General features: G+C 34.0%; 1 protein-coding gene across 1 annotated transcript in view; it reads left to right on the forward strand.

The window, feature by feature from the left end:
• Positions 1 to 6,354, forward strand: part of TMEM38B (transmembrane protein 38B) — a 68,480-nt gene extending 62,126 nt beyond the window's left edge. The window contains exon 6 of the mRNA XM_029201346.1: positions 5,596 to 6,354. Coding sequence (XP_029057179.1) covers positions 5,596 to 5,817 — 222 coding nt within the window. The 3' untranslated portion in view covers positions 5,818 to 6,354. The remainder of the gene's footprint in view (positions 1 to 5,595) is intronic.
• The last annotated feature ends 4,796 nt before the right edge of the window (positions 6,355 to 11,150 follow it).

An 11,150-nucleotide genomic window follows, 5' to 3' on the forward strand; every position in this document is an offset into this window, starting at 1 on the left:
CTGTCTCTGGCTAGTCTGTAAGATTTTTGAGGGCAGGGATCACATTCAACATTCTTTTGGCAGCCAGGTGTAACGCACAAGCAGATTATTTTAATCCTGTGGATTTTAGGCTTTGTTAGTGCTGTTCTGTTTCAGATTTGCCCTTCTAGAATGTGACCCTTTTGGGGCCTCACTTTAAGCCCGAGGTGTACCTCTGGGCAGGTCCACCTTGCCTGGCTTTGAACTCCAACCTGTCTTCCCAGAACCAAGCAGTGGGCTGCTCAGCTTTGGCCTCCCAGCTGTTGTTCTCTGCCAGGTTTTTGAAATCTGTTTCTGTGTTTGCACAGTTTAGCGTTGGTAAACTCCTCCAGCACAGACTACGCATGGACTTGGGGGCTTACTTAATGTGGTTCACTCCTCTTTGAGCTGTTATTGCTCTCAAGTGCTAGACGCTTTGGCCTTCTCAGACTCCAGCCTCTGTCCCTTTAACCCATTTGGGACTTCTGCATTTCATTTCCCTATGCTGTGAATTGACACATGTCCTTAAAAGAAAAAGCCAGGATAAATGTGGAGTTCACTTTGTTCAACTTCCTTTCTTTTAGGGATCATAACCCCACCAGGTTATACCTGTATTGGTTGTTCTCCAGTGTCTTTTTACTGTTGTTTTATGTATTTGTGTCTTTTATGTTGATTTTGTTGAGATACTGAGTCTGATATAAGCTATTTAGTCATGGCTGGCCTGTAGTTTATGTGCATGCATTAAAAAAAGGTTTATTTGTTATTTATTTTTATTGTGGTCAAATTGGCATAACAAAATCAGCTGTTTATACAATTCAGTGGTGTTTAGTACATTCACAATGCTGTGTGCATACATTTTTAAATTTAAATAAATGATAGTACGTTATAGCTTTTGTTCTTTGTCTCATTTTCACCTAACAGTATATTTTAAGAATTTTTCCGTATAACTTTACGATTTATTATTTTTAACAATTACACAGTATACATTTCACTTATCCATTCCTCTTGTGATGGACACCCACTTTGTCTCCAACTCCCCACTACCTAGACTATATTGCAGATAATAAGAATTTACTCTTGTTTCCTTTGTCCTCAGGAAAGCTGATTATGTAGGGACCTCTTATGAAATATAATTCCAAAAATATCTAGTTTGATTCATTATCTGAGATCTGCTGGAGGAATTGCCTCTTGGAAATTCATGGGCTTTTGGGAACCATTCTAGTCCATAACATTGTCCCAGATTCATTTTGGCACCAGTATAATTTCTTTGAGCAAATCTAAACATCTCTGAACACTATACATTTTGCCAGATAAAAGATTGGTAGCACTCCATTCTATCTCTCAGTGTCTCAGTTGCTTATATATATAAATATATATGGAAAAAATTGGATGGCTAGAGACTTACTACAGTCCCTCAGACTGGCAGGATTCTACAATTTACTGGAAGTCTGTGACTTTAGATAATGATAGACTGCAGTGTATTTAGTGATCAGACTCAAAATCTGAGTGTTCCTAAGTGCTTAACCACTTATTAGCTCTGTGACTTTGAGCAAGTTACTTAACCTGTCAGAACCTCAGTTCCCCATCTCTATGATGAGAGTAATAATAGAGTAGTTTTTGGATGACATTTAAAGAGAATAAGGTAATACAAAACACTTATCACAGTTCTGGCACATGTTAAGTGCGTAGTATTAATAGGTGTTCTTGGTCATTTGGTGTAGACTGTAAATGATATTTTATCTTCTTATTTCCTTTCAATACTAAATGTATTTCTTTGCTTATGCTGCTCATTTGGCACTCAAAAATGTGGTATTTTGTATTATTGTTAATGAGTTATGTTCTTTTCCATTAATTAAGTGTAAACTTATAGAGAACAGATTTTTTTTCCAGAACCTAACTTAATTTGCTTCTGCTGAAGATTAAATTAAGAATGCATATTGAACACAGTGAGAACTCCAACAAAGAAAATAGGAAATATAAGAAAGTACTAGATAGAAGTCACAGAGCTGAAGAATATAATAACTGAACTAAAAAATTTACTAGGGGGGTTCAACAGCAGACTAGAAGCAGCAAAAAGGATCAGTGAACTTGAAGACCAGGCAGTGGAACTCACCCAGTCAGAGCTGCAAAAAGGAAAAAGAATGAAAGAAAGTGAAGATAGCTTAAGGAACTTATGGGACAACATCAGGAGGACTGACAGTCACATAACAGGGCTCCCAGAAGGAAAGAAGAGAGAGAAAGGGGCAGAAAAATTGTTTGAAGAAAGAATGGCTGAAAACTTCCCTAATCTGGGGGAAGGAAACAAACATGCAGATCCAGGAAGCCCAGAGAGTTCCACATACAGGGACCGCCAAAGAGGTCCCACCAAGACACATTATAGTTAAAATGTCAAAAGTTTAAGACAAAGAGAGATTCTTAAAAGTAGCAATGGAAAAACAGTGTGTTATGTATAAAGGAACCCCCATAAGACTATGAGCAGATACTTCCAGTAGAAACTTTGCAGGCCAGAATGGAGTGGCATGATATATGCAAAGCACTGAAGGAAAAAAACTCCCAACCTAAGTTACTCCACCCGGCAGTTACATCCAGAATTAGAGGAGAGATAAAGAATTTTTCCAGACAAGCAAAAGCTAGAGCTTATCACCACTAAATTGACCTTACACAAAATGTTAAAGGGACTTCTTTAGGCTGAAAGGAAAGGATGCTAATTAGTAACAAGAAAACATATGAAAATATAAATCTCACTGGTAAGGGTTAATATATAGTAAAGGTAGTGGATTAATCACTTATAAAGTTCGTATGAATGGTAAAAGACAAAAGTAGTAAAAATAACTGTAACTACAATAATTAAGGGATACACACAAGATAAAAAGATGTAAAATGTAACATCAAAAACAAAAAAACATTGAGGGGGAGAGTAAAAATGTAGAACATTAAAATGCATTTATACTTAAGTTATTATCAACTTAAAATAGACTGTCACTAACATAAGTTGTTATATGAAAATATGATAACTACAGAGCAAAAACCTGTAGTATATACACAAAAGATAACAAGAAAGTAATCTAAGCATTGCACTAGAGAAAGTCATCAAGCCATAATGGAAGTGAGCAAGGGAAGAAGAAAGGACCAGAGAGGAACTACAAAACAGCCAGAAAACAATTAACAAAATGAAAATAAGTGCATACTTATTAATTACTTTAAATGTAAATTGACTGAATTCTCTATTCAGAAGAGTAGCTGAATGGATAAAAAAAAAATAAGACCCATCTATATGCTGCCTGCAAGAGACTCACTGCAGATGTGAAGAGAGAAATAGACTGAAAGTGAAGGGATGGAAAAATATATTCCATGCAAATGGAAGACCAAAGAAAGTTGGGATAGCTATACTTATATCAAACAAAACAGACTTTAAAACAAAGACTAATTAGAAGGGCGTTACATAATGATAAAGGGGTCATTTCTAATAAGAGGATATATGACATTTGCAAATATTTATGTACCAACATACATATATAAAGCAAATATTAACAGACATAAAGAGAGAAATAGAGAGCAAAACAATAACAGTAGGGGACTTATTGAAGCCCCCTCACTTACAACAACGGATAGATCACTAGACAGAGAATCAAGAAGAAAACATTGCCCCAAAGGACATATTAGACTAGATAGACTTAACTAAAGATATAGACAGGACATTCCATCCAAAAGCAACAGAATACATATTCTTCTCAAGCACACATGGAATATTCTCCAGGATTCATCATATGTTAGGTCATAAAACAAGTCTTAATAAATTTAAGAAGATGAAAATCGTATCAAGAATCTTTTCCAGCTAGAATAGTATGAAACTGGAAATTGTTTACTAGGAAGAAAACTGGAAAAATCACAAACATGTGGGAATTAAACATAATGCTATAGAACAACCAGTGGGTCAGTGAAGAAATAACAGAGAAATCAAAAAAATACCTTGAGACAAAAATGGAAATACAACATTCCAATCTTATGAGATGCAGCATACGTAGTTTTAAGAGGGAAGTTCATAGCAATAAATGCCTACCTCAAGAAATGAGAAAAATCTCAAATAACTTAACTTTATACCTTAAAGAACTAGAAAAAGAACAAATGAAGCCCGAAGTTAATGGAAGGAAGGAAATAACATAGAGCAGAAATAAATGAAATACAGACTAAAAGGACAATAGAAAAGACCAAACTAAGAGTTGGTTCTTTGAAAAGATAAACAAAATTAACAAACCTTCAGTTAGACTCACCAAGAAAGAAAACAAGAGAACTCAGGTGGATAAAATCAGAAATGAAAGAAGAGACGTTACAACTGATACCACGAAAATACAAGGGATTGAGACTGTTATGAACACTTATATGCCAACAATGTGGACAACCTAGAAGAAATGGACATACTTCTAGAAGCATACAACCTGTCAAGACTGAATCACAAAGAAATAGAAAATCTGAACAGACCAGTTACCAGTAAGGAGATTGTATCAGTGATCAGAAACCTCCCAACAAATAAAAATCCAGGACCAGACAGTTTTGCTGGTGAATTCTACCAAACATTACAAGAATTAATACCAATCCTTCTCAAACTCTTTCAAAAATAAAAGATGAGGGAATGCTTCCAAACTCATTTTACAAGGCCAACATTACCATGAAACCAAAACCAGACAAGGATGCCACACAAGAAAAGAAAATTATAGGGCAATATCCCTGATGGGCATAGATGCAAAAACCCCCAACAAAATATTAGCAAACTAAATTCAACAATACATTAAAAAGATTATACATCGTGATCAAGTGGGATTGATTCCAGGGATGCAAGGATGGTTCATCGTCTGCAAATCAGTCAGTGTCATATCTCACGTTAACAAAATGAAGGATAAAAACCATGTAATCTCAATAGATGCAGAAAAAGCATTGGACAGAATTCAGCATCCATTTACAATAAAAACTCTTAAAGTGGGTGTAGAGGGAATGTACCTCAACATAATAGAGGCTATATATGACAAGCCCACAGCTAACATCAAAACCAGGGCATTATGCCTGGTGAAAAAAATGAGACAAAGACAAATACAGTATGATCTCATTTATGTGTGGAATCTAAAATTTAAAAAAACGCAAGCTCATAGATACAGAGAACAGATTAATGGTTGCCAGAAGTGGATTGGGGGGGTGGTGACGAGGCTTGGTGAAATGGGTTAAAAGGAGTCAAAAAGTTCAAACTTCCAGTTATAAACAAGTCATCAGTGTGTAACGTATAGCATGGTAACTATTGTAATACTGTATTGCATATTTGAAAGTTGCTAAGAGAGTAGATCTTAAAAATTCTCATCACATAAAAAAATTTTTGTGTGCTGTGTATGGTGATGGATGTTAACTAGACTTATTGTGGTGGTTATTTCATAATATATGCAGATACCGAATCATTTTGTACACCTGAGACTAGTATAATGTTATATGTCAATTATACCTCAATAAATAAAAAAGCGTTTTGAATATTTTCTTCTTTTTCACTTTCCCCTCTCATTTTTAGGAAACAGAAAATATTTGTATTTAAATTCAAAATTGAACTTTTTTTTTCAGATAACCATGATGCTTACAGAGACTGCTGTTATGCCTTTTGCTTTTTTTGAGGATACATTGAGTTGGATGCTGTTTGGCTGGCAGCAGCTGTTTTCATCATGTGAAAAGAGAAGTGAAACAAACTCGTCTCTCAGTGGTACTGGTTCATCGACCTCAAAACCTGTAGCTGATGCTTCAGATAAAGTTCATAAGAAGCATACTAAGAAGACTAAATTTACTTGATGAACTTCAGAAGGCAAAAAATTTTCTTTGTCTTATCTACCTGTCAGATTGTGATAAATATTTCTATGTAAATGATGTAAAATAAAGATTATATATAAGGATTGGAGGTGACAAAAAGAAAGAACTTCTTTCTGTTTCAGGGAGACTCTCCCTTTCTGGATTGTAATTTCCTGAGTGTTATGAGTGTATCATGTGAAATGGTTTTTCTAAGTTATATATAAAAGATTCTATTGTGATTTTTAAAATAGTTTTATATTGATAAAAGCCTAGTGTTTTTGAATGTTAGAAAAAGTAAACCTACTGTTATTGCAAAATAACAAAAATTAAAGTTTTATTGTTTAATCTAGATATTTTCATACATGTTTTTTATTTGAATCTGAGCTTTAGTTTAGCAAAATTAAACTTTTATTACACATTACCATTATAATTCTTAGATATGAAAAACAATTCCTGTTTAATTTTGAGTACTAAGAAAAGTAAACTTTACCTAAATCACTTTATATTATGAATGAAAATAAATTATTAGCTTATATTTCAGAAATAAACATTGTATATTTTGCCCACATTAAATGGAAATATCTGAAATTTTATTTAATTTTTTTCTAGTAGTATTTTTCAGTGAGAGCAGAGTATTATTAGTCTTAATCTTAAGTGTGTTTCATGCCCTTGTTTAAACTATTTCTTTTTTCTCAAAAGAAAATCAGGGGTATAGTTTTTAATAAGTTACTAAGTCCATGTTTTGCTTTGCAAGTTTTGAGGAGCTTATTTTTTTCTCTCTCCTTAAAACACATTTGTTTTAACTGTAGGAGAAATTATTCTTCTCAGCATTTCATATATTCTTAAGTATTATTTCAATTTAAAAATTTCACCTTTGTCTTCTTTTTAATGGGTACTTTTCAGTTTTCTGGTTGAATGTCTCTTACTAGTTTACATAGGTTATATTTTAATGTACATGTACATATATTTTTAGTTTTATTTTAAATTAAAACTAGTTACCCTTATGTAAAAATGCTCAGCTCTAATGAGAATTGTCTTCGGGCATTTGATAACAACCACCTAATTAAGAAGAAACAAACTAAAATCTTGTATGGTAGTAGTCTATTTGAATGAAGAATGATGAAGTGAAATTTGATACCTTATTGGCAAAAATAATTAAAAGAAGAAGAAAAGGTACTAAATCATGTTAGATTTTCTTATTTTATTTTGTAGTTTAAAAGCCCAGTTATAATTTTGAAACTTTATGACTGACATGATTTCTTCTACTGATACCATGCGCCTGCAAAAAGTTAGTATGTATCAGGCATCTTTGGATGGTATAGAACTACTCAAACCATATTCAAATTAGAAGTCTTGATTTTTAAAAATTTTAACAAATATAAACACCAGCAGGGATTATACTTTTGTTAAAAAAAATTTTGGGGGGGGGGAGGACCTTTGATAGCCTTGGGATGCTAAGAAGTTTATTTTTAATATTCTGACAGAAGGCATTAAATATTTAAGAGTCCTGTATTGCATTTGACACTCTTGTAGTTAAAAACTTTTCACAGTTAATATGTTGCTAATTACTGACTTAGTTTTGAAGTTTGGGTTTAACTGTAGTTGAAATGTTAGGAATCTTATTTTACACTTGTATTAAAGACAGATTTATTAAACTAAGTAATTTAGCACCAATGGAATATTTTATCATTTTTATGTTTTTTCTGTTTTTCTTGATTTAGGAGTTTATAACTCCTTTGGCCTTTCGACTGATATATGGTATATATTCAGTGATTACTGTCCGAATGAGATGTACGACCTTTATGGAACAAACTTTTATTAATCTGTGCAAGTATCCTGTAACCTTTAATTCAAGGTTTTTAGGAAAAAGCTGTACTGGAGGACATGGCTTAGGTTTGAAACCTCCCACCCTTAATATATTCATGCTGCCTGCAGAGACTTGACTGGATTTGCGAAGCAGATTGTTAGACTCCTTACCCAACAGTGTAGCATGAATGAAGCCTGTGGGCCTGCTTCACACAGTCATAGGTGGCACTGAGAAAGTCAAGATCTGGTAGGTCTCGTTAAATACTAGAGAATGGACTTGATATAGGGAGGGGGAAGGGTAAGCTGTGACAAAGCGAGAGAGAGGCATGGACATATATACACTACCAAACGTAAGGTAGATAGCTAGTGGGAAGCAGCCGCATAGCACAGGGAGATCAGCTCGCTGCTGTGTGACCACCTAGAGGGGTGGGATAGGGAGGGTGGGAGGGAGGGAGACGCAAGAGGGAGGAGATATGGGAACATATGTATATGTATAACTGATTCACTTTGTTGTAAAGCAGAAGCTAACACACCATTGTAAAGCAATTGTACTCCAATAAAGATGTAAAAATAAATAAATAAAAGGAGACAAGAAGGTGGCAAGAACATGGGCTGGCTAACTCAGTGATCTCACCGTCAAGTAAAATATGGCCAAATTAATATCAAACTCTGATTTATCAGATTAGTCACACTTCCTTGCTGAGTGTGCAAGGGCTGGAGAGGGACCAGATAATGTAGAGTGAGTGGATTTCAGTGGAAATTCCAGGTTTCTTGTAGGCAGAGACCAAAAAGTGGAGACAATAGGGGAGACGTTCCCTCTGTAGTGTATTTTTTGGTCTTATTCCTGTAAGGCCTACATCATTCCATTAAAATCTACCTCAGATCACAAGCTGATTGCAATTGAGTGATATGTTAGAAATGGAATAACATATACAAGAATACCCTCTTTCCCCCACTGCTTTCTTGGTGTTTACATTTTACTGGTGGTGAGACATACAATAAGCAAACAGATGTGTTCTTGTGGTAATACTACAGGTTATGCATATATATTAAGCAGCACACAAGGATAGAAAGTGAGAATTGGGGGTACTTGTTAATTAGCAGTTAGAAAAGGCCTTTCTGTTAAAATTGTATTTTACCAGAGACCTGAAGGAAGTGGGTGGGGCAGGCCGGGCAGACATCTGTGTTAAGTGCAAGGGTCATTCTGTTTCTTCATATACTTGACTTAGATTATGTACTTTTTTCCAAAAATTACTTAATTTATTTTTCTTATTTAGTACAGTTTCACACTTGTAGTTTTTAACAGACATATTTCTTTGATAGAATTTATTTTTGTTTCCACAGTTTGTTCTTTTTTTAAGGTAAAATTCACATACAATGAAATGCATAAGTTGTAAGTGTATATTTAAAGAGTTGGCAAATACATACAACTGTACAGCCTAAAATCCTATCAAGAGATAGAAGATTGCCAGTGCCTCAGGAAGTTCCTTTCTAGTTAATTCACACCCTCCCCCCCAACTGAATAGAAATAAAATCATGCAGTATATTCTCTTCGGTGTAAGACTTCTTTCAAACGACATAATGTTTTTGAAATTTATCTTGCTGTATTTATCATGAGTTCATTCCTTTTTAATTCCTTGGTAGCATTGTACTATATGAATATGTTGCAGTGTGTTTATCCTATTGATGCACATCAGGGCTGTTTCTAGTTTGGGATATTGTGAATAAGCTACTATGAACATTTTTGTACAGTTCTTTTGGGGAACATGTTTTTTTATTTCTCTTGAGCAAATACCTAGGAGTAGAATTATGTTTAGTTGTAAAAAAACCACTAGACCTCTTTTCCAAAGTGGTTGTACCATTTTATACTTCACAACAATGTATGAGAGTTCCAGTTGCTCTACATTCTTATCAAGGATTATTGTTGTCAAACATTTTAATTTTGTCCATTTCCAATGGGTGGTTTGTAGTTTTTAAGGTTTTAATTTGCATTTCCCTAATGATTAGTGGTGTAGAGCACTTTTTTGAGTGTGTTCTTATTGGCCATTTGTGTATCTCCCTCAGTAAAGTGTCTCTTCAGACCATTGCCCATATTATATTGGATTTGTCTTTTTATTATTAAGTAGTAGTAGTTCTTCATGTATCTTGGATATCCATTCTTTGTTAAATAGGTGTTTTGTACATATTTTCTTTCTGGGCTGTGGATTACCTCTTCATTTTTATAATGATGTCGTTTAATGAACACACATTTTTAATTTCAAAGAAGTCTTAATTTCCCAGGATTTTATTTTACAATTATTGTTTTCTGTGTCTTAAGAACCTTTTTCCTACCTCCAAGTCATAAATATATTTGCCCATCAAGGAACCCCAAATAATATAGGAGTGCCTAGTTTTATTCTGAGAAACACAAGAGAAACACCTTATGCTACTATGTAGTGATTATGTTACTCAGCAAGTCGCTCAGGCCTAATTTTTTGTTCTGCTTCTCAAAAAATCACTGCACATCTTATATATGTGGTCACTTTTTCTGTGCTTGTGCTAAAGGTAATACATTATAGGAATTGAAGACTTTTTTTTCTGTATGTCTATTTAGGGAGTTTCTGTATGTAGGCTTGTCCTTGGTTTATCACAACTCTGATGTTTAAAAGAGATGGTGAATAAGAATGTGACAACAAAATATATTTAGAACGAAATAAAATGTCTTCTAAGCTCAGTCTAGGTGTGGGATTGGTTGGGAAGATAGTGGTCCATATTGAAATATATAATCCAAGTGCATCTTTGTGGTGACAAAATGTGGACCAGTGATCGGGTATGAAAATGAGTACAGCTTAATTTACATGGCTGACTATCTGATATTCCATGACAATACAAAGTGGCACACTGAATTGAAGTTGAAAACTATTGCGTTCTTCCTACATTTGATAAAGAGAATTAAGATTTAATTGGGATAAAAAAATAAGCAATTTGTATGGTGGGATTATGGTTTGCTATGGGGAAGAGGAAATGGGGGAGACTCCTGCCAGACAAAGTAACTTCAGATGTATTTTTACCCCTGTAGAGTTGTATTAGTAAAGAGAATAAAGTTGATAATGAATATTTGTATTTTTATAAATATTTTATGTAATGTAAAGTTTGACTTAAAAATTCAGTCTAATCTCAGTAGACTGTAGACTGAAACCTTTCTTGAGAATAATATGAAGTGAAAGGAATAGGGTACAGTGGCTGATAAGCAGCGTTGTTATATTGACATCTTAATGAGATGTGAGAAGAAGTACATAATATCTTGATTAAATTTGCAAAGGACATTCGGTATAATGAAAGCCTGTGTAAGTGACAGGAAAAATTCTAAGGACTAATGGTATGCTTGGAAAATGATTCAACTTATTCAGTTAAAAAATGTTGAATTATACAGCTGGGGAGAATTATATAAGGCCCAAACCTAAGGAAAAATGCATGCATTTCGTAAAAATATGAATAACAAAACTTAATGAAACATTAGCATGTTATAGTCTTTATTTTGAGCAGCTGAT

Source organism: Monodon monoceros, unplaced genomic scaffold, assembly GCF_005190385.1.
Source record: "Monodon monoceros isolate NGI ecotype Baffin Bay Population unplaced genomic scaffold, NGI_Narwhal_1 Super_Scaffold_5, whole genome shotgun sequence".
Taxonomy (NCBI): Eukaryota; Metazoa; Chordata; class Mammalia; order Artiodactyla; family Monodontidae; genus Monodon; species Monodon monoceros.